Source organism: Phoca vitulina, unplaced genomic scaffold (assembly GCF_004348235.1).
Source record: "Phoca vitulina isolate PV1807 unplaced genomic scaffold, GSC_HSeal_1.0 scaffold15, whole genome shotgun sequence".
Taxonomy (NCBI): domain Eukaryota; kingdom Metazoa; phylum Chordata; class Mammalia; order Carnivora; family Phocidae; genus Phoca; species Phoca vitulina.
In genome coordinates, this window is record NW_022589718.1 from 20,250,630 (window position 1) to 20,274,940 (window position 24,311).

The 24,311-nt window shown below is 40.5% G+C and overlaps 1 protein-coding gene across 1 annotated transcript in view; it reads left to right on the forward strand.

Annotated features, from left to right (window-relative positions):
• SLC7A2 (solute carrier family 7 member 2) overlaps window positions 1-16,656 on the forward strand; it is a 64,079-nt gene extending 47,423 nt beyond the window's left edge. Inside the window, exons 5-13 of the mRNA XM_032413531.1 lie at window positions 1,182-1,315; window positions 2,353-2,572; window positions 4,475-4,615; window positions 4,867-5,003; window positions 7,430-7,532; window positions 8,918-9,123; window positions 10,155-10,321; window positions 11,087-11,195; window positions 13,946-16,656. Of these exons, the coding sequence (XP_032269422.1) occupies window positions 1,182-1,315; window positions 2,353-2,572; window positions 4,475-4,615; window positions 4,867-5,003; window positions 7,430-7,532; window positions 8,918-9,123; window positions 10,155-10,321; window positions 11,087-11,195; window positions 13,946-14,142 (1,414 nt within the window). The 3' untranslated portion in view covers window positions 14,143-16,656. The remainder of the gene's footprint in view (window positions 1-1,181; window positions 1,316-2,352; window positions 2,573-4,474; window positions 4,616-4,866; window positions 5,004-7,429; window positions 7,533-8,917; window positions 9,124-10,154; window positions 10,322-11,086; window positions 11,196-13,945) is intronic.
• Window positions 16,657-24,311: the final 7,655 nt, after the last annotated feature.

Consider the following 24,311-nt stretch of genomic DNA (forward strand, 5'->3'; position numbering starts at 1 on the left):
CATTTGAGAGAGAGAGACACAGCGAGAGAGGGAACACAAGCAGGGGGAGTGGGAGAGGGAGAAGCAGGCTTCCCGCCGAGCAGGGAGCCCGATGTGGGACTCGATCCCAGGACCCTGGGATCATGACCTGAGCCGAAGGCAGACGCTTAACGGCTGAGCCACCCAGGCGCCCTATTCCAAGATTCTTCTTCCAGTCTCCCCCCAGACATAAATACGTAAGTGTGCTCACTGTTGAGCAGCTATCTGAAGCCAAGCAGTGGCTTGTTCCTGGCTTCAAGCCGTGCAGGAGGTATAGGAGAAGAGAGAAGTGAGATCCTAACCATTGGAAGGATGCCTCTTCCCCCTCCAAAGCTTTGCCACCTTTGCAAAACAATGGATCTCTTTGAGTCATGCATCCCTTAGTTCTTCCTTTGGGAGGACCCTTTGGTTTCATTGCATTCTTTCAGCCTCTTAGTAATTTTCAGGCCTTGATTTGTGGAGACCGTCATTGGTTGCATAAGCAGAGTTGTCCCTGCATTTTGCTTTTAACCTGGTAGTCTCAAAAATTAAATTAGTAATAATTACATATAAAAGGTTTCATCATAAGATTTATATTAATGTTCTGATGTGCAAATAAAATAAGTTTACAGAAATGTCTGTTACGTGAAGTATCACTACATGTTTTTCTTTACATACGTTGTTTGAAGCCATTCTTTTGAAGGAAAAAATTAGGAACTTCTGGTTTTATACAATTTTTAACATGTAATAAAATATCCAACTTCAGTATTATTAATCAAGCCTAGAGAATTCGATTTCATCTTTTCAAATGTCTTATTTGTAAAATTTTTAAATGTGCAGCCTGCCCAACTGTCCATGAGAAGAGGTTTTATGTCTTTATTTCAGAGCAGGGCCCATATATGGTGTCTCTGCTCTCACAGTCCTGCCTGGCTGTGAGTTCTAGCCAGAGTGGAAATGGGCCTTGTGCTTATGCTATTATTGATCAGCCTCCAGTTGAGTGTTGACAACCCAAGAGGGTGCCATTGTTGGGAACACTGCTACACTCCCTAAGACAGGGTAAGAAAAATCAAGATTTACATTTAATTTTATATTTGTTAGCTTCAAAGAGCTGGTGAACACAATAGCCTTCCAAGAAATGGTTTTCTGTGAATATGACTTTGCATTATGCTTGCTCTCTTCCTTAGAGATCTGCCTTCTGAAAATGGAACGAGTATCTATGGGGCTGGTGGCTTTATGCCTTATGGCTTTGCGGGAACTTTGGCTGGGGCTGCCACCTGCTTTTATGCCTTTGTGGGATTTGACTGCATTGCAACAACTGGTAAGGGAAGAATCTTGGGTCTATGTGGAAGGAAAGGTGTTCCTTGTTCTACAGGAGTACCCATTGGTGGCAGCAGAGGGTCAAGAAAAGAGTGGGATTTGGGGTAATACGGGCTGGTTCCAGCCCCAGCTGTGACACCTTCCGAATATGATAAAAAGAATCTTCGTGAAACTCTCTGAGCCTTGGTTTCCATTAATTGGTAAAGTGGGGAGAACCAGGACCTACCCCTCATGCTCATGGTATGAAGGTTACTTAAGATACGATACACATAAAAGATTCTTTGCAAGCTGTCAAGTATTTTATAAATGTTAGTCGTAATTACTGTCCTTAACCTTCAGTCTGGAAGTAATCTCCAGTACTATCACAATGAGTAACAAATGATGATCACGCTTGTAAATTGTCTCTTCTTTAGTACGACAAAATAGACTGTGGCATTTCTTTTCTCTTTATCCTGTACAACAAAGTAATCATGCCAGAATCATTCTCTAAATGCTTCTTCTGGGTTCATATTACTGTATGGCCTTGTAATTGGCCATTTTGGGACACTTCAAATGCCAAATCTTATTAGATTCAAGGACTATTTTTGTGTTGAAGCCAGAGTTTAATATAAATTCGTGCACTGGGTAGAAAAAGTTTTATTTTCATATTTATGGAAGCATTCCTATTTAAGGGCCCACAGAATGCTATGACAGTCATTAATTTCTGTGGATGAATCATTTTCCAAATAGATTAAGACTGCCATACTATCCTGAAATATTTAATAGCACTGGTATAGCATGTCTTTTCTTTCTAGAAGTGGGAAACTGACCTGCATGATTTCTTGCTTTCTCTTTTTGCCTCTAGAAATTGGAATTTTGTATAATAGCATAGTACTCTCAAGAAGAGAGAAAATTTCATGTAGAATACATGGAGCAAGCTAAGAAAACAGAAGGCACAAGAGCAGAGTGAAATGACTATGAAGGAAAAGAAGAATCCATGTTGTATCTATTAATGTTTCATTAAAGATGCAAATAAATCTTTTGTTTATATCTCCTTAGGTGAAGAAGTCCGGAATCCTCAGAAAGCTATTCCTATTGGAATCGTGACTTCTTTGCTTGTTTGCTTTATGGCCTACTTTGGAGTCTCTGCAGCTTTAACACTTATGATGCCCTACTACCTCCTGGATGAGAGAAGCCCACTTCCGGTAGCATTTGAATATGTTGGATGGGGTCCTGCCAAATACGTTGTGGCCGCGGGTTCTCTCTGTGCTTTGTCAACAAGGTACATCAATCTCATTGCCTCTGACACTGGGGCTGTGGGCAATACCGCCAAGTAGTCCGTGTTTAAAGAATTGCTTTTAAAGGTTTTAAAAGTAATCTTTATATAAGGAATATATTATGCAACTATGTCTTCTCTGAATAGTTTGACCAGAATTGCCACATACAAATCTTAAGTGATAAAAACTTTTTCACCCATCAGTTAAAAGTCAGTTTTTCAAGATAATGACGGTCCAAGCTTCAGTAGAAATGTATATGGCATCGGTACACACAAACACATACACGTACATGTATGTCACGCATATTTATATATGTATGTATTATAAAACGGTAGGATGCTTATACTAGCTTGTTTCCGGGCCGGCTGTGGAATTACTTAAAGTGCTACAGACAGCCAAGACCTTAGGTGCAGACTTGACATTTTCTGCTGCCTTTTAAAATAGTATCGTGTCTATGTGACTGGGGGCTATATGCTGTGACATTGTTCAGTATAATGTCTTTTTATTGTGAAATACTGAGACTTTTTCTCTTGGTACTCATCAGAGTGAATTTGGTCTAGAAATAGAAATTACTGTTCTGAAATTAATAGTGGAAGTTCATATGATATCTATGTGGAAAGCAAAGAGTAGTTGCAGCTCACGTACGCAGATTTGCAGTAGCGACTTGTTTTAATACTTGAGAATTCATTTCTCAGGTTCCCTGAGCTACTCACATTTCAAATTAACATGTGACCATAAGATATTTCGTTCCAGTTTATACCATGGTATCCCGTAGGACATTCTTACAAAGAGAAAGTTAATCTCTTTGCCTAATTGCTAATTTTTTAAAGGGAAAATAATTTTTTGAAAGTCTAAAGTTGGAAAAAGCAATCTTTTTATATAATTCATCAGCCTAGCTTTTATTCTCTCTCAAAGTCTTGTTTATTTTCCATTCAAGATAATATTAAGCAGCAATTAGAAATTTACCCCCATTGGTTTCTCAGCCATCTGCTATTCTGAGGTTTGAGGTTTATTCTGAATAATTTCAAGTACTTTCAAGAATCTGAACTATGAAGACATCATGTCATCATGGTCTTAAGAAGATAGAAGGACAAAGATTTATTCAGGGCCAAGCTCAACCCAGCTTTATCAAAAGATAAAGAAAATGAATTTTTAAAATAAAATATTTTACGTATCTTCTCTTAATGGTTATTTTTTATAACTAAGTCACGTATGGAATGGTGCAGCCAGTAAACACACGAGAAATTTGAAACATCTAAAGCAAAGAGCGTTTTCTTAAATTTCACTGCTCCTGACTTTTAATCGTGGCTACTTCTATGTACTAAATTTACAGTGAGTTGTTTTTTTTTTTTTTTTACCCTTTCTCTCTTGATTATCTTATGCTGCTGGGTATTATTACTGATTTGATGAAATATCAGGCTATATGAGGAAAAATAATGATAAAATAAATAGAAGAAGTTTGTAATTATCGAATAAATGAAGTGACTATACCATGCAATTAAATAACCTAATCCCTTCTTTAATTTCATATCAGTTTAGGAATTTTAATTTCTGAGTTATGGCCACTAAAAATGCCTCAATGAGACAATTGGGTTTGGTTTTCTTAAGTCTTAATTACTTAGTTTTAATTCAGTAATAATTTGTGGGCATGCATAAATTACTCGCAGTATTGCTCTTAGTCTGGTAAGTGTGCTGGGCAAAATGTCTGCAATAGAATAATAAGTAGCACAATGGTAAATATTGGCAAATATTTTTAAATGCCCAATCATAACACGTTTTAAAAATAACAAGACTTTGTAATCAGAGCTGTGACGCTGAGTTTTATCCAAATACTTAATTTCTGTTCTGAGATGTAATCTTGCATGAATGTGTTTGCCATACTGCATGTGTTTGCTTTTTATTCAGTCTTCTTGGATCCATTTTCCCAATGCCTCGTGTAATCTATGCTATGGCGGAGGATGGGTTGCTTTTCAAATGTCTAGCTCAAATCAATTCCAAAACGAAGACACCAATAATTGCTACTTTATCATCGGGTGCAGTGGCAGGTGAGAGTTGACTTTTTTTAAGAAAAGGGGGATCTTTTCTCCATCAAGGATTCTGAAGAGTAATGCAAAGTTAGGCAGTTTTCTGTCTTTATTTACATAAAGGTCAATAACTTGTTTGTGAATGTTTTCCTATTTTGAATTATTTTGGCATAGGTTCTGCATTTTAGTGTGTCCGGTCTTTACCTGTGTATACCTGTCTAGAATAATGCTTGCAATAACTCACATGTGGATTATGAATTTTTCTGTTCTAGTCTTCTGGGCTCTATGTTTCCTTTACCCCGAATTCTATTTGCCATGGCCCGGGACGGTTTACTGTTTAGATTTCTTGGCAGAGTGAGTAAGAGGCAGTCACCAGTTGCTGCCACGTTGACGGCAGGGGTCATTTCTGGTAAGCTTTACAAACACAGGAGTCTTCAACATTGGCCTTGAACATTTTATGCGCATGCATGGACTTATAAAGAGGGTCTGCTTGCTGTGCATGTAAGTTAAGAAAAAGAATCACTGATAAATGAGGTTATGAGAATTGGGATCTGGTAATTGTGGTGGTGGTGGTGGTGGTGTTCTACTGAAATTCATTCTTAACTGACCCATGGGGACTTTTGTTACTATTTTGTTATTTTAACCTTTTGGGTTTCTAACAAATGTGCAGAGGGTTGTAATGGTTCTTCACTGTATTTTTACTCATTTTTAATTAAGTATAAGAAATGTCAGGGTAACTGATACTTGGCTGTAGTAATCACTGTCCTTGGTGTGGGGTTATCTAGATGCACATCCGAGACCACCGCGGTTCTTTAAGACTTACTAACAACTATTTCCTGTTAGACCCCATTAGGAATCTATTTTTGCTTTCAACAGTTTTGATACTTAACTCATGTTAAAAAAAAAAAAGAAAAAAAAAAGAAAACTCCCAGATGCCCACCTTTGGGGATGTCAGAACGTCTTTGTAAAATGCCGTTGGCCAGATTCTTATTCCATGCAGAAATTTTCAAGAGATTCTCCAGACCGAGAGAATGGCCGTAAAGGTCCTGTTAGAGAAAGCAAGAGAGAGACTTCATCAAGCTTTTTAAAGCTATTTTGGTAGTAGAAATTCAATCCAACACTGATAACTTCGTTGAGACTCTGAATTTGGGGGAAATTACAGAATGATAATGCTTAATTATGTATGAAATGGTATTTTTTCAGAGTCGGAAAGTATTTCCCTCAGCAACTTCACTTTGTCAATGTTTTCTAATAAATCTGGCACTTTATTAGACATACATTAGAAGGTCAAGTCCCTTATTTTCTTAGTGCTTAGATTTCTGCCCCCATGAAATGAAGGTTGCACTAGATGATCTAAAGCCCATTTTATTATTAAACAGTGGATTATTAAAAAGAGTTTATAAATCCTGACAAAGGATCACACATTTTATTTATTCCATAAAAACGTTTATTTTTTTTCCTGGTGAAATCTTGCCCGGTAATACTCTATTTTGTATTCAGAGCTTTAAAAAATGTATCCTTCTTTCTTCAGGAAGAATTTGATTTGGCAGTCTAATATATTGACATTAATAACTAACAGAAGATAATTGTAGCAGAAGGCTTTTTTTTTTAACATTCTGAAATATTATATTTTTGTTATTTGTACTCCCTCACCTTACTTTGCTCGTTTTTAGCTTAGATCAGAGAGCTTGTCTGGATAATTAATCATTTTCTTCTCTCTTGGCTACTTATTTTGCTACTTGTAGTTCTTACAAAACATATTGTAATTTTAATCTAATGTATAAGTATATTAGCAACAGAAGGTTTTCAAAGTAAGGCATGAGATGTATTTAAAGAAACCGTGTGATATTGTAGAAGGAGCACGGGGAAGTAGGGTACAGATAGACTTTACCTGGAACTCTACTGCCCCCTCATAGTTGTCACCATGCTAAGTTAGCCTGTCTATAAAATGAGGAGCATAATCTTATCAGGTCAGACTATGTGAAATTGCTGGTCTCAGGGTCAAAACCAGTCAAATTCTGGCCACTGCATTTGGTTAAACCTATATAATTTCCTCTGTCTCGGAGGATTATTGGATCAAAGATAAATTGAGATCACAGAGACAGCATGTGAATGGAATGTGGTGTTTCTACTGAGGATGATAGGGGACAACTATGTGGGCAAGTCAAGTCATCACTCTTTGATGTTTCAATGGAGAAAAAATTGCTCAGTGCAAGTTCACTCTTCAAATGGAAAAGTATATTTTGCGTCAGAACATTACTGAGATTTGAGTGTGAGACATCGATTCATCTCTCAAATCTAGTCAGTCTTCTCGGAGTGTGGAGTTTTATCCAATGTAGAATTTTGCCTCTATCAGAAACATAATTTAACTGGAAATTACTTTGTTTTGTATGTGGCATAACTCAAAATGCAGATGGAAGTTGAAATGATTATGTAACATCTATAATGAAAGATCTTCTGTTTGAATTTTTTAATGGTTGTTTTAAAAAGACTTAGCCAGTATTTCTGAGCCATGTTTTTCTTTTGAAACATCAAAGGAGAGTACTCTGTCGTAGAATGTTTTCACTTTTTGTCAGGCCAATATTTTTTAAATAATCAAAGTAGAATGTGTTTTATACTTGATAGATGGTTGAGGGTTTTTGAAGTTTTACTAGCAGTTTATATGACCCAAGGGTCATCTTCTTAGCTGTGAGAAATATATTTCCTATAGTTTGTTTGATTTATCATGGATACTGGAACCATAAAAATGCCAGTTGTCCCTGACTTGGAAGTTATCAACTGTATGGAGTTTTGTCATAGGTCTTTTTTTTTACCATTCTCTTCTTTTCCCAATAGCTGTGATGGCATTTCTCTTTGACCTGAAGGCACTTGTGGACATGATGTCCATTGGCACTCTTCTGGCCTACTCTCTGGTTGCTGCGTGTGTTCTCATCCTCAGGTGAGTGTCCTCGTTGGTTCTCAAGGGTGTGTGTCGTGTGGGGCCCAGGGAATAAAGAAAATTAGGACTCACCATCCTTGTTTCCAAGGAGCTAGTGGTCTCACAGAGGTGAGAGGCATGGACAGAAAAACATCAGTATAAAGTATAATAAACGTACTTAGTCCTTAGCCAAGAATTAAATACAATTGATAATTAGTAATAAGTTGGCTTAATCTATATGAACAGCAAGTTCTCATAATGTATGAAAACACTTAAAAATATTATAGTTTTTTTCCCAGTATCTCAGCTGCTAAGATTTTATAATAAAGATTTTACTTGGTGAGGCATACACAGATATATATAAAGGATGTTTATGAAAAGGTAATTTACCAGAGTGAAAAAATTGAACGGAGCCTGAATATCAATAGCAGAATAGTTAAACACATAAGGGTGCATTTATTCAGTGGACTCTTTTTCTTAGTTATACTTAATTATGTGGAGAAATGTATCCGATTCAGCAAAGCTGTATGCAGTGTCTGAATTTATTTAAATTATAACATAACTTCACACGAAGAAGTCATTTTGCATCGATATACACATACATGCACTTACGCCTGGTTGAAATTGTGCCAAAATGTTGGCAGTGATTAACGCTGGATTTGTAGTATTGTGGGGGGTTTTGATTTTCTTCTGTATGTTTTGTGTATTTTTTTTTTCTCAGTGAACCCTATTTCTTCTTTAGACTGAGGACAAATGTTACTTTTAAATTTAAGTAAAGGCTGCTCAGAGGGAAAGAGACCACAGTGAGGGGACTGGGGCAGGTCCTCGGTGGGGCAGAGCCTAGGAGGTGATGCGGGCCAGTATCCTGACGGAGGCTGGAGAAGAAGAGGATACGTCGAGAAAGGGACATGGCAGGGGCGGAACGGAGTTCGTCAGGGTTACACTGGAGGACTGAGAGAGGAAGTTGAGGGACGTGAGGCCAGAGAGGCAGACTGCCAGAGGCAGCAGATGCCAGCCTGAAGACCGGGTGTCATTCTGAGGCTGCTGCTTAGCCAGACTTTCTGTGCTGTTTTCTGGAACTGCATTTCCTTGGACACAGATATTTCCAGGCTAATCCCCCCGTATCCCAGTTGCCATGGGTGAAAAGGTCCCTCCCTTCTGCATCTCATATGTAACTCTGCAAGTAAATGACTGTAGAGGGAATTCAGGGGTGCTGCAGATATCTCATGGAGCAGGTTTGTGGCCTGGCTCAGCCCGCTCTGGGGCGCGAGTCATGAGAAGGGTCAATTCACTGCCCCAACGGGGACCCTGTCAGGTGTCTCACCTCAAGTGTTCGGTGTTTGCTTCCTTTGGGCCAAGTGTCTGTCTGAGAATAAAGACACAGACTTTTGTTTATTTGGGGCCAGGTACCAGCCCGGCTTATCTTATGAGCAGCCCCAATGCTGTCCTGAGAAAGCAGCTGTGGGGCCGTGCGGCAGTGCTGCCTCGAAGAGCAAGTCGCAGGCGGCCGTGCTGCGGGGGCAGGGCCTCAGCCTGCGCATGCTCGTCAGCCCCGCGGCTCTGCCTACACAGCAGTCGTCCTCTCTCGTGAGCTTTCTGGTAGGATTTCTTGGTGAGTCCTCTGCGCTGTGTCCACTCGGAAGGGCCCCGGGTGTGCGTCGGTGGAGCAAGTATGATGTGAGAGGACAGAGGTCTTACGTGGCCTTAGCATATGCTTGCCACGCCCCAAGCCCTGAAATCTCCACCTAACCGGTGGTCCTCAGCTAGGAGCTGAGACCATATAGTAGCAGGATACATGGGTCCTGTCATCGAGGAAGAAAGGAAGAAGTTCCCCGAGGTGTGAGTGGCCCCCGTACAGAGCTGGTCCCTCTCAGTGTTAGTTAGGGGGTTCCCTGTGTGCAAGCTTCCGGCCAGGAAGACCTGCCAGGAAGGAGACTGGGAGACAATACAGAACATCTTGTTTGCTCACTCGCAGTTACATAATCAGTCATATTTTCAGCAACATTCATTGAGCACCATCAACGTGTCAAGAACTCTGTGGAGCCCTTGGGATAGCAAGAAAGATGGTCCTTGCTCTCATTGGGCTTTGAGGAACGGGATTATCGGTGGCAAGCGAAGGGAAGTAGAGGCTTCTCTAGAGCACAGAGGAGGGACCCTGAATGCAGACGTGATGGTCAGGAATAGGCTGGGTGGGTGGTGATGTCCCCTTCTGAAAGAGGGCGAAAAGACACAGATCATTGATTATTTGTTTGCGTGAACAGTGTTTACAAGAGCAGAACACAGACAGACTTGCCGTTTCCCATTTGAAAAAAGGAAAATCTCCACCCCTGACATTATCACGTTCAATCCCTGCGATATAGTGTGAGAATGTAGCGAAGGAGGAGCCTGATGACATGTAGGAAGGAAAAGCAGGCTGGTAGTGCTGAGGGGGGAGGAGGAGACAGTCATGAGTAAGCGAGCGGTGGTTCTTAAATTGGTGCAAACAGCCATTTTCTCCCATAATGAAAACGAAGAATCGTAGTATTTGACAAAGAAGCCATGGGAAGACCTTGATATCTTATCACAAGAGACTGCTCGAGCCAGGGGAATCTGAGTGAAATGTGCCTGCTGATTTTGTGTCACCTGCATATCTCACCTTTGCAGCATTTCTTGTTTTGGGCCTGAGTATCTTGACCACTTACGGAGTCCAAGCGATTGCCCGGCTAGAAGCATGGAGTGTTGCTCTTCTTGTCCTGTTTCTTGTTCTCTGCATTGCCGTTGTGCTCACCATTTGGAGGCAGCCCCAGAATCAGCAAAAAGTAGCCTTCATGGTATGAATAATGAACATTAGAGATCCTCAATATTATCTGGTGTGTTAGTTTTGTAAGTTGTTTTTAAAAAGAAAGAGAGAAAAAGACACTTCTGACGAAGTTAACCAGTGAAGAACAAGAGTGTCGCAGTTCTTTGAGATGTTCTTTTTGTCATAAGGATTCTCCCTACATGGCTTCTCAAAAACTCGAATATGCTCCTATCACGTTATTATCTATAATGGTAAACAAATTTCTTGTCAAGTAATCTATAGTATCAAAGAATAAGTAGAATATTTTATTTTAGAAATTCAGTCCTCTTGCAAGAAGACTATTCCCACCAAAAGCCCTTCTGCTATAATTATTGTGTCAGATTTGAATGAGGAGCAGGTTTGGACTTGATGAGAGCTTCCTGGAAGGATCCCTCTCAGATGTCATGTGTATCCAGACTTCCAGAGGCATGCCCTGTTGACATCTGAATGAAACCAGTGAACCCTAATCTAAACCAAACCCTACTGCCAATTGCATCTGGTGATGATACGGATGTTAGCGGGCCAGAGAAATCCCCTGTTGCTTTGGGCTGCACTTAAGTAGAATAGACTGTGACGCTCCCTTTAGTAGCCTCTACAAGAATGATTTTTTCTTCTGGTTGTCCTTTTTGTAAGAATATAAACTTACTGACACAGTGTGAAAGAATATATGTCAAATCAGTTGTCACCACGTTGAAACAGTCTGAGGAATGTACTTTCCAAATTTGAGTACATTTAAGAAGATATTTTCCCCCCTTAGGTTCCTTTCTTACCATTCTTGCCAGCCTTCAGCATCCTGGTGAACATCTACCTGATGGTCCAGTTGAGCGCAGACACTTGGATAAGATTTAGCATTTGGATGGCACTCGGTAGGTTTTTTAATGTTTTAGCTTTCTGAGCCGTGGTTCTGTCTTCCCCATTTCATGCTCTGTGATTACAGAAATGCATCCCCTCCCCCTTCTTGGAAATAAAGGGTTTTTGTCAGTTTCTTCGTTTCCCAAATTTTAGATCATCTGAGTCCTTACTTCTCCAAATGTTTTCAGATACCTTTTTTTTTTTTTAAAGATTTTATTTATTTATTTGACAGAGAGAGACACAGCGAGAGAGGGAACACAAGCAGGGGGAGTGGGAGAGGGAGAAGCAGGCCTCCCGCGGAGTAGGGAGCCCCATGCGGGGCTCGATCCCAGGACCCTGGGACCATGACCTGAGCCGAAGGCAGACACTTAACGGCTGAGCCACCCAGGCGCCCCAAATACCTTTTTTTTTTTAATTAAATTCTCCCAGGAACCCTGTAGAACCCTGTAGATTCTGTTTCTCCAACTTAATGGGTGAGAAAAAAAGCCCCCAAAAGTCAAGGGATTGAATATGTGGATGGCAGTGCAAGACTCTGATTCCAAAGCCAGTTCTTTCCAGTGTCCCAGTGGATTTCTGAAGACATTTTGAATGAGCTAAGAGCAAAAAATTTCTTTTGTTATCTAAATTTCTTATTATTTGAACCTTGGGATTTAGCATTAAATAAGATGAGTGAGCTTATTTATATCTCTACTACATGGTTTTTTATTATGATTCCTTTCCCATGTGAAAATTGAGTTAGAAAATGAGAGTTTACATTTGGTGTAACTAAAGCACTGAGCAGTTGTCTTTTTTTTTTTTAAGATTTTATTTTATTTTTTTATTTGACAGAGAGAGACACAGCACATAGAGAGAGACACAGAGAGAGGGAACACAAGCAGGGGGAGTGGGAGAGGGAGAAGCAGACTCCCCACTGAGCAGGGAGCCCGATGTGGGGCTCGATCCCAGGACCCTGGGATCATGACCTGAGCTGAAGGCAGATGCTTAAGGACTGAGCCACCCAGGCCCTGAGCAGTTGTCTTAAAAATGTGAACAGACATGTCTGTAAGGTGAAGCAGGGAGAAAGGAGCACTAAGTCTGCATTGGTTTGGGTCACCTGAAGAGCTGAAGAGTGTGCTTTTTGACAGTCCTCCCATTGGCTTAGCAAGAATGAACCTAAGTTCATGCTGGTTTATGTAATTGTTTGCTTTGGCTAGAAATTAATTCAATTTCAATTTAAGCCACCAATCCACTTGAATTGATGAGAGATTTAACCGCTGTCAGTTTTGCTCATCTCCCCATACCCACACTAGAGTTTTGCCCATATTTGGGGACCTTACCTTGTGCCAGGGAATTGAGGGGCTGGTGCCTTGGGTCACAGGCTATCATTCCACACGGGTTACACTAGTTTGTTCTCTCTCTTGGTCACAGTGGCCACTTCTGGTTGGTGGCTCTGTTGCTTCTCTCTGCCGTTCAGCTCCACACTCTGGGATGTAACCATGCAGCCTGTTCCTTTGGAGTCCGGCCCACGTGCTCGCAGGGAGCCGAGTCCAAACCCATAGAACTCACTCCCCTCCTCTGAGCCCGGAAGAATCTCTTTTGAATCTGGCAGAGAACTTCAGCATGCTTCCTGCCTTTCCATGAGCCCTTGCTTCTCTCCTCAGACATAGACCACTGTGGTTTAATGTACTTGATCTTGGTTAAGAGCATGAACTTCGGAGCCAGACTCTCTGTGTTTGAATCCACCTGTGCCATTTATTCACCTTGTGGCCTCGGCCCATTTTTGTGCCTGCTTCTTTGTAAAACGGTGATGGTGGTACCTTTATTTGAGGACAGGGAGGGCTGGGTCTTTAAAACTTTGAGGACAGGAGAGGAAGTAGAATTATCCCTAACCATAGCACCTGCCAAAATGCTAATTGGCAGCCTACTTCTCATTATTTTAGATGGGAAAATTATAAAGCATTTCTCATTAACCCAAAACTCTCAACCAATTTTTAAATCTATAACTAAAACAGAGCAAAATGCCTACATGAAAGTAATAAACTATCTGGTGGGGATACGTAAAACCTTTCCTTCTAATTCCCAATGAGCATGGCTGTTAATAATCAATTGCTTTGTATATAATTATTTGGCCTCTCCTGTTTTTTTAAAGATTTTTATTTATTTTATTCGAGAGAGTTAGAGAGCACAAGCAGGGGCAGAGGCAAAGGGAGAAGCAGACTCCCCGCTGAGCGGGGAGCCCGGCATGGGGCTTGATTCCAGGACCCTGGGATCGTGACCGAGCCGAAGGGAGACGCTTAACCCACTGAGCCAGCCAGGCGCCCCTATTTGGCCTCTCCTGGTGACGGTAACACGTGTAAAGCACGCCCATGTCCACTTTGTTTACACAGGGCGTGTTTTCCAAAATACCTGATTGTGACTCCGATAACCCACCACTTGTGTTTGAGATGTAATTTGAGATTTTACCCCATATCCTTTTGTTTAAAGTATAGTATTGAGTTTTGAGAAAATAAATATAATTTTTTCCAACATAAATGTCTGAAAAACACTTAATTGGGAGAAACATACATTCTACAAAGATTGGGCGTTAAAAATGCAGAAGCACATTCTACTGGGAAAGCGTCCATTGGGGATTCTGCAGGGGTATTCCGTACTTGCATTCTGTCCTAAAATAGCCCAGAAAGAGGAGGGAAAAAACCCCATTAGGTTCTATATTACATTTTCCATATTCAGGCATTTTCTGACATATTAAAACATTGAATGTTTTTTTTTCCCTTCCCTCTAACAGGTTTCCTGATCTACTTCGCTTATGGCATTAGACACAGCCTGGAGGGTAATCCGAGAGAGGAGGAAGACGATGAAGAGACTTCCGCAGACAACATCGGCGCCGCAACAAAAGAAAAATCTGCCTTTCAAGCAAACGAGCAGCACCAAAGAAACCTCAGTTTACCTTTCATATTCCACGAAAAGATGAGCGAATGCTAACGCGCACAGGAGCTGAGCTGGTCCAAGGTCTTACCGTACATACCCTACATGGAGGAAACCATGACCGAGTGTCGTCGTCGTGCTAGGTTGCCATGGGTTGGCTGCAGACATAGTTCACCCGAACTTATACTTACTCACCTGGACAGCACCTCCTCAGATGGTGAATTGTGTACCTGGGGAAACCTCCTAAGCTCTCTCCTCAGCGATGAATATCCCCCCAGTAGTGGGAGCATGTGTGTATGTGTGTGTGTATACGTTGGGGTCTATGAATGTTAGAAGTTGTTTGTGTTTCACTCTGACTGCATTATATTTTTCTGGTGTTGCCAGTAATTGGTGGCTTATACTGCTGCAATGGAAGTAATCACTGAATAGAAAAGTGCTTTGGACATGCCTGGTGCATTTGGGGAAATAACCATGGCTTTTCCTTATTAGGTGTCATTAATGTCGATTAGAACGTGCTAAAAACGCAATTACCCATCCCGGTGTCTGTCATTGGTCAGGAGCGAGAGGAGGGGAGAAGAAATGAGCCTTTTCTATAACTCATCAGTGCCAGCAGTGGGTTTAATCCAGATTTTTCTTCTATAAAGTATGGCAGTTTGCGACAACTTCAGCCCCAGGCGTGTCTGCGTCCCGCCGGTCTACCGAGGGCGGGAGCGGCTCTCTGGGTCACCTGATAGCGCCCCTTTCAGCTGCTGTTGTTTTTTGAGAGAAGTGGTCCTTCCTCAGTCCCTGTAGGGGCTTGAGAGCAGTATGTGTGATCTACTTGGGACCCTTTCTGCTAGAAGATAAAGGTGGTCCCCTGGCAGGAAAGCTTGTGTAAGTGGCAGCGATGAGCGTGTATTTGAAAATCAGAGTCAGACAAATGCTTGTGTAAGTAGACACCAAGCATCTTTGTCTTTAAAGTCACATACGATAAGCCAGTAACATCTTTCCGGATCACACGATTGGCAGAACGATTTACACTTTTCTCTTTTACTTAATAACTAATCACAGTTCAGTTGTTTTTTAAAACCTCATCAGGTACAGAATTCACTCCTTTGTTCCTATTGTTTTGTCTTGTCCTAGATAGGAGGGGCTACACTAGCAAATTATGTCTTTACTACATGCCAAAGAGGAAAGAAACAAAGGGATACAAGAAGAGGAAATGTCCCTGTTCTGAGTTTAAAGTGCCTATTCAGATGTTAAATTGCATTTGCCCCAATTTGAGGGTTTGGGATCTAATTTGCCTTTGATGTTTCTTTTGGAAACATTTAGGGATGTTTTCCTTCCCCGTCCCATAAGTTGTTTAGCACTTTTTATCTCATTTATTTTTAATTGACCACACTAAATCTGTCAATACCCCATTCCCAGTGGTTGGGGAATAAAATATCTGGGCTAAATACATGATTATTTAAAACCTCAAGCTAAAAAATTAACCTAATTGAATTAAAGCTATATAAACACAGTAACCTTTAAGGAATAAATGATTTGTTTTATATGTAAGATTCTCTAATTACTATATTTTCCTTCCTAGGGTTCTCTCATAGTGGACTATTTACCTGCAGTGTGCTTTTCTTCTCATGAATTAGCTTTCTTACAAATAATTAAATGGTTTACTAGGTGAGGCTAGGGGCTAAATACTTACACATCAACGGGTTACATTCCCAGGATGAATGTTATCAAGCTCACCAGTTGACCGGCTTAATCCAAAGGCAAGGAAAACATTTGTTTCCTGATAGCTCTTCCAAGAGATTAATTGTTTTCCTGATGCCATTAAAGAGCAAGTTGTGATCCTTTCGTCTAACCAAGAGTTTATTGTGGTTAAATATCAGATAAACAGATAGCCTGGGTTTCTGGCTGCTGATGTTGGAGCCTCCCAGATCTAGAGCTCAGTACTGACATTCCACAATTTCCAGGGTGCATGGTAAAATCTGAAGCCCAGAATTCTCTTTCAAGCATGTTTTACTGGAGAGGAAGAGTTGGATACTCAAGGAGTACATGATTTTGGTAAGGACTGTAGGCATGATCCTAAATCCTTGTTGTTATAGTATTACACTGAGAACCACCTTTTATTCTCTCATCGAGATAGATTAGGCCTTAAGGGAACATAAGGAATTTCATATATAAATATCTGAGTCTTTGTAACAAAATCAAGACATTTATTTAGAATGTGATAGGCAGCTAAAACTCTTATGCCCACTGTGTTCAATTAGGAGCAGAATTTAGTTAAAAATTATTTTTCCACATTAAAACACTTTGCAAACACAAATATCTATGAAGAGATGCTTTGTTGGTGATTGTGCTTTTTTTCTGTGAAGACTCAAATGTGTGCTCATATCTCTGTATGAGTGTGTGTATATATTTATGTATATGTCTGTGTATTTCAAACAGTGTATAAGTCGGTTGGGTTTATGATGGGCTTTGGAAACGATACAATTGTATGGATAAAAAAAAAACCCAATTGATGTGGAGAAAAAATAATATTTTATATTGATAGGTATGCTTATACAAAATTTTTAGGTTTTAAACTATTTTGCAATATACAGCAATTTTATATATATGATATTTTCTATAGATTCTTTAAGAAAGATATATTTATAATGTATCTAATGTGGAATCACTAAACTCGAGTACATTGTAACAGGTGCTTTATAATCTGAAATGGAGTAGGAGTAGGAGGTGTTAGGGTTTTCTGTTTACTTATTTCTGAGGCACCTTTTCTAACATCTCTGTCTTGCTCTGTGTTTATTAGTAAAAGCCAGTTCTACCAGGTTTCTTACCACCTCCCTGTTTCTACATCTGAATTCATAACCTTTGGAACAAAATATTGCTTTTACTTTCTTAGGATTACCAAAATGTTTTTGTAAAGATACAGCTAGTAATCAATCATACTTCTATAAACTCCTCTCCAGAAATGAAAAAAATGCATACCACACATTCTCTTAATTGTGATTGAGTAAAAACAGTTTAAATTACTTTTCTTTCTTACACTAGGAAATATGCTTTCTTAATATTTTCAATGAGAAACTTCCTATCAGAGCACCTTTATATCATACTCTTCAAAAAAGGGAAAGGATGATTTGTGAATAACCATAGAAAGGCCCTGCCTACCGTACATTTAAAAAGGTAGCTATACAAATTCAAGTTCTAACCCTATTTATGAGAAAACTTAACAACTTTTGATAAATACTGAAATACAGATTCTTGCTTACTCACATTTTCCCCCCAGAGATAAACATCAAGAAAACTTCGTAACCCCAAAAACATCATTTAGGATATATACATTGAAGAAAAACTAGCATTGATATATTTAAAACTTTACTACTACCAAACATAATTAGAAGAAAATATCTCTTGCAGAATTATTTTGCTTTAAAATACAGAAGCCTCTCTTTTAATTTTCTGAATAAAAGATTTTTTTTAACTTTTTTTTTTTTTTTTAATTTTAAAAATTAGCCAAATTATTTGCTAAGTCCTGGTTATTTTCAGGTAGTTTTTCAACCTGTTTTGAATCAGACTCTATATTTACCTAGTTCCTTTCTAAACTAATTTGAATGCTTAGCAGGGAGAATAAGGAAAACTACCGCTCTCCAGTTCTGATAATGCCAGAGGAGCAGGTCAGTCCTCTTTCTTCGCAAATCAGGGCATATTCTGAGATTACAAAGCACATGATAACCTTGTGCCACGACCCCAGCTCTCCCTCGTGATGTAGCTCATGATGTTCTCTGCCTGATTTTCTCCTGATGTGCTTCAAGCAACTGTAAATTAACACCCAAACTACCATTTCCACAGAATTTTAAAGGATTGGGTTTAGAATGAACATCATGGAGTATTAAAATTCACATGATGAGTGTGAACTTTGGGGACAGGGGGATTAACTTTTTTTTTTTTTTTTTTGCTAGCGCCTTCTCTGTACATTTTCTACTTAAATTCTCTCACATGTCCTAAAATATCAAGGGAAAAAGTACCAAAGTTCAGCACAGGTCATTTTTTAGCCATGTAGATTTGGAAATAAGGTTGCTTGACTTTGTTGTTTAGCTGAGATTTTTTTTTTTCTCTTTGTATAATTATATTTAAACATTTTTAAATGAATTTCTGGTTTCTGGATTTTGAGAGCCCTGCTCTGTTTTTGTGGTTGTTGGTTTTTGTAACATTCATTATTGCTTATATGTACACAGTTTAGTCTTACTGATCTCAAGTGCATTTTCTTATGGCTCAACCCAACTGGCAACCGTCTTGGCTGTGAGTAACATACCGAGGTTTTATTCACCATGGCTGAAGCCACTGCCGTAATCTCTGGCCTTAAAGAACCTTCTGTGACTACTGGTGCCCCATGGGGATCATGACCAAGAGCCTGGGCTCGTTCTAGGATCAGGCAGCCTGCAAAGTGTAAGCATCCATAACTACCCTTGTTGAGTGGGATCTTGGGATGACAGTGAGATATGAAGTGAATATGCAAGTTAGGAGTTTGGGGTCCTTAATTTCAGCCCTGAATATCCATCCCAGGGACACATCAACAGTCAATGATAAGGATCCTCTAGGAAAGGTTGGAAAGGATGGCTGCTTCCTGGAACTGGTACCATAGGATCTGGCCCACTGCAATCCCCATATGGGCATGGACAGCCCTGTGGTAGAAAGTGCATGGGCCCAGGCTCAGCTGTTAGAGAGTTTGTATTGCCTATAGGGTGGGTTTCTCTGGCCCAGGCCTGGTTAATGGGCTCTTCATCTTTGGTGTCCACTAGGGCTGCCCCATTGTGTTATTGCTCTATTTTGTTGTCCTTGTACTTAATAGAAGCTGTTGATAGGGCCCAAAACCCTACAGAAATTCTATGTCTGTAAAACCCAACAGATACATTGGACTTGTCTATATGTAAAGATTTTCTGTTTAGTAGGTAATTTCAAATTTAAATGTTTCAAATGATAATCAGAGTTCCTTTTTACTTACAAAGTTGGATTATTTTTTAGAATTGTAATAAATAAAAACTCTTGCTGCTTTACCACTGTAAGACAGGCTTTCTACTGTGACCATGTACTTTTTTTAAAAAAATTGCAATAGGACTTGTAATAATAGAATATGCCTATGTATCACACATACCCAAAGCATACATTTCACACTTCTCTTTAAAAAAATTGGGAGAGCTTTCAAGCTCAGAAATGTGGTACAATCTAAACTGAAATGATTATAACATCAAGAATATTCACCTGGCAGCCTAGGGACTACATGGGGACTACCAAGTCCTGTAAGATAAAAGACATGTTTCCACATACTCTCAATCCACATGGCACACCCTAAAAACTATCACTTGCTCCTGAAGAATGCCATCCCAGGACCACACATCTGAGATCCCACCACTTCAACTGTCAGTCTCATTGCTTTTATCTGTAAGAAGCTCCTTCCTCAATGTTCCCTTTACCAAATCATAGGCTCTAGTAATTGGTGATCAGTTATGTACAACTGACACATTTTTTACAGTATAATAAAGAAATCTTACCAACTTCAACCCTCTTGAATCTCTGACCAGGAGGAAGGAGTCAGAGCTTTCTGACATGGCTCAACGTTACATAAAATTTCAAATCTCTTGAATTAGTTTGTTATTTTGAAATGTCTTTGTGTATATACTTAATTCCCATTGATTTTAGTAAGTTGGAGGGAACACCATGTTGAATTAAGAAAACTGTAGTATCAGTTAACCAGCATTGGAAACCAAGCTAAAATAGCAAAGTATTTACCAAGCAGAAGCCTAAAACCTAATTTATGTAATTTTTGGCTGTGAGAATCGTTACTAGGTTTTGGTGCCCCACATCTGTCCTGCTACCACGTGGTCACATGAATGCAGTGATCCCCCAGGAACTGTGTCTGGGCTGTGGGTCCAGCCAGGAACCCCAGCGATAAACACCATCTCCTAGTGTCCTTTAAAGAAGGCCACACAGATAGGCTTGCTTTTCAGGTGAAGGGCTCAAAGCCCATGGATTGCTAAGAGATTGTACTGAGAAGTCCCCATCTGTGTGGAAAAGGCAATTCATTTCACTCTATAAAATATCTCAGAAAAAAAAATCTCAAAGACGTACAAAAATAACGCATTATCATTATCTCAGTTTGTCTTTGAGAGTAGGTCAAAGTAGGGGTGAAACTATCCAGAAAGAAACTCAGCTCAATACTGATTTACTTGAACTTTTCCAGTAAACGCTGGGTAAAGAATCCTTGTCGCCCTCTACTAAACCCGGAGCAGCCAGGGCCGCCTGGGTGCTCAGTAGGGTAAGTGTCCGGCTCTTGGTTTCGGCTCTGCTCATGATCTCAGGGCAGTGGGATGGAGCCCTGGTTGGACTCTGCGCTCAGTGGGGACTCTGCTTGGGATTCTCTCTCCTTCTGCCCCTCCCTCTGCTCACACACATGTGTGCACACGCTCTCTCTCTCTCTCTCAAATAAATAAATCTTTAAAAATAATAAATAATTAAATAAATAAAAAATAAAAATAAATAAAACCGGAGCAGCCAACATGAAGAGGCAAACCAGACCGACTGTACTACCCAGGAGCACTCTACAGCTCAAAGTGGGCCCATATCTCCCTGATGGGGAGCAAGCTTGCTTCTGGGCTCTGGATCCCTTAACCCAAAGTACTATACTAATGGGGAACAGATGTTTCCCAGTGGCTGAGTCTCCAGATCTCCGAAATCTTCCTCCATCTGTGCACTGATGTCTGACATTTCTTCAAGCAAGGACCAAGGGGTTCATTGCCCTGGTAGAAATCAGACTTAAGATGCCAATGTTCTTGGAACTGAAACATTGACTTGGCACCAAGTTGTAAATGACTGATAGAAGACACTTTCAGAAAATGAGCATGTAGAGCAAGTAAACAGGAGAAAACAAATGGGCACAGGATTGTTGATAGTTTACCATTAAATAAAGAAAAAGGAAGGAGAGGATGGAGGTTTTAAGTCACTTACATTTTAGCTTAGAGTCACCTCTCTTCCCCTAGCCTAAATTTAAAGGCTCTTGTTACCAATAGACAGGCAATACATGCTATATCCTGGAGCTAGGAAAATACTTTTACTTGCTTCACCTATTTTAAGTAAACCAAATTTCTGGGATCTCTATGTGTCTCTTGATGAGTGGCCGTGGGAGCATCAACAATGATTGGCATTCTATTGGATTTTCAGGGCGGTATTTAAAACCACTAGGTTAGCTTCTGCTAAAATCTTGAAACATTAATTTAAAAAAATATTCATCGGGACGCCTGGGTGGCTCAGTCGGTTAAGCATTTGCCTTCGGCTCAGGTCATGATCCCAGGGTCCTGGGATTGAGTCCCGCAAGGGGCTCCCTGCTCGGCGGGGAGCCTGCTTCTCCCTCTGCCGGCAGCTTCCTCTGCTTGTACTTGCTCTCTCTTTCTCTGACAAATAATAAAATCTTTAAAAATTTTTAAAAATTTTTAAAAATTCATCTTGGTTGTATTTTTTTTTTTTTTTAAGATTGTATATATTTATTTGTGAGAGAGAGTGAGAGCACAAGCAGGGGAAGCGGCAGGCAGAGGGAGAAGCAGGCTCCCCCCTGAGCAGGGAGCCCGATGTGGGGCTTGATCCCAGGACCCCGGGATCATGACCTGAGCCGAAGGCAGACGCTTAACCGACTGAACCACCCAGGTGTCCCTGTTGTATTTCTTTTTTTTTTTTTTTTTTTTTAAGATTTTGTTTATTTATTTGACAGAGGGAGATACACAGCGAGAGAGAGAACACAAGCAGGGGGAGTGGGAGAGGGAGAAGCAGGCTTCCCGCAGAGCAGGGAGCCCGATGTGGGGCTCGATCCCAGGACTCCGGGATCATGACCTGAGCCGAAGGCAGACGCTTAACGACTGAGCCACCCAGGCGCCACCACCCCCTGTTGTATTTCTATAGTTAGTGAAGACCAGTACGAGAAATGAAATGTCCTGATTTTGGACTTTTTTTTTTTTTTTTTTTTTGGCTTACCTAACAAATTCCTGATGCTATTCACCACTTTGCAGGGGGAAGCAAGAATAGAGGGAGCAGAGGAGGAGGGAGATTTTTCAGGACAGAGCAGTCATAGACAACTATTATAAATTAAGATTTACAAGGAACGTGCAACATACAAAATAACTCACCAACAAGGAAATCGTAATGGAAATGCTGACCTCACTCTGGTAACCTGAAGTGAGTGCTGATTCTGTGTCCCTGAGACACACATTGTGTAACATCTGTGCTTTTAGACAACTGGAAGGAATATGCTTCTCTAGACCTAAGTCTCCAGGGGCAGCCCGCTCCCCACCCCTGATCCCACTCACTTCTCTCTTCCATTTCCTGATTTTTGCTCGTGCCCTCCGCCACTCCTCCTTTTTGCCCCAGCTTGTCATTTGTTAAGCCAGAGCTGGGGTCTGCTGTACCAGCTCTTCAGAGACGGGCAGTAACGCACAGTCCCTCAAGTAATGCTGGTTCCTCCCAAGGGTGACACTGCTTCCCCGACACTGGTTTTTAAAAAGCCATTGCTGTGTTGGCAACCTCTCCTCTGCCTCCATCAGGCAGTATCTGATGGTTAGGGAAGGCTGGGACTCCCGGATTTGTCCCATCCCTGAGGCTCTCTGTGCTTCGTGAGGTTGGGGGTCCGTGGGTGACCAGCGTTAGAGGTTGCTGTACCGTGAGGTGGAGGGAGCAGGTGGGCAGCAACTAATCAAGAACGAAAAAGTGGGTGTTGCAGGTACTATGATCATTTATCTAAAAAGCCCCCAAATCAGTGGAAAGCTATGTGGACTAATAAGAGGGTGACCATTAAGGTGATCAGATACAAACACACAAAAATTAATCATGCCTTAGGAAACCAGGCTTCAAGCTGTATTGGACTTGGAAAATGCTGTAAGAAAATGCTTATTTTGATTGGCCAATAGTCCAGCAATTGTTGGAGGAAGAATGGAAAAGACCAAGGCAAACAGAGATTTTAGTAATAAAATTCCTTCTCACCCTAGAGAAGAAGAAAATGGGTTTTTATAGTGAAATACAACCCATAAAAAATACAATTTTGGCAGTTTTATTTTTCAAGTTCAGTCATCCTGAGATTGTCTCATTCAAGGATAATAAGCCTGTGATTAAGCAGCTACATGTCTTGGAAAAGCCCCTATATTTCTTGTAAATTTTGCTCCCATCCTAGTAGAGTATTTGTTCCCTAGGGCTGTCATAATGAAGTAACGCAGACTCCTGGCTTAAGCAACAGAAATGTATTTTCCTCACAGCTCTGGAAGCTAGAAGTCTGAGATTAAGGCATTGGCAGGGTTGGTTTCTTCTGAGCCTCTGTCCTGGGTTTGTAGGAGGTTGTCTTCTGATATCTTCATATGGTCTTCCCTCAGTGCCTGTGTCTATGTTTACTCTTAGCAGAGTACCAGTGATATTGGCTTAGGACTCACCCTAATGACCGCATTTTATTTTATTTTAAAGATTTTATTTATTTGAGAGAGAGAGAGTGAGCATGAGAGGGGGGAGGGGCGGAGGGGGAAGCAGGCTCCCCACTGAGCAGGAAGCCCTAGGCGGGTCTCAAACCCAGGACTCCAGGATCATGACCTGAGCCAAAGCCAGTCGCTTAACCAACTGAGCCTCCCAGGCACACTAATGACTGCATTTTAATTGCCTCTTTAAAGACTGTATTTCCAAATACTGGAGGTTAGGACTTCAACATTTAAATTTAGGAAGGAGGAGGGAACACAGTTCAGCCCATTAACACAGACTTCAGGTAAGTTTAGATACCTAAACTTATCTAAAGTGTACGTGATGGAGAAGAGGCTGCGAAAGAAAATAATAAGAAATTATTTTGGAAAATAATTCCAAAATTATTTTCGATGTACCAGTTAACCAATTTGACAAGGTACTGGGGGAAAGTCATTCATAATAGCAAAACAAATAAACAAGCAAAAATAAGAAATAAGCCTTGCTTATTATTATTGCTTGTTGTTAACAAGCAAGACTTACATGGAAAAATATAACTATGTGATTATAACTAAATAAGCGTTAACTATGTAGTTACACACACACACACACACACACACATTTAGGTAGCCAACATTTAGCAAAAGAGTATTTGACACAATATATACCTGGGGATGCAGAATTCTAAAACTGTTGTCCTAATACCAGCATTAACCAATTATAAAATATAATGGGGACATAAAAGTAGACTTGAGTAAGTTGAAAGCTAA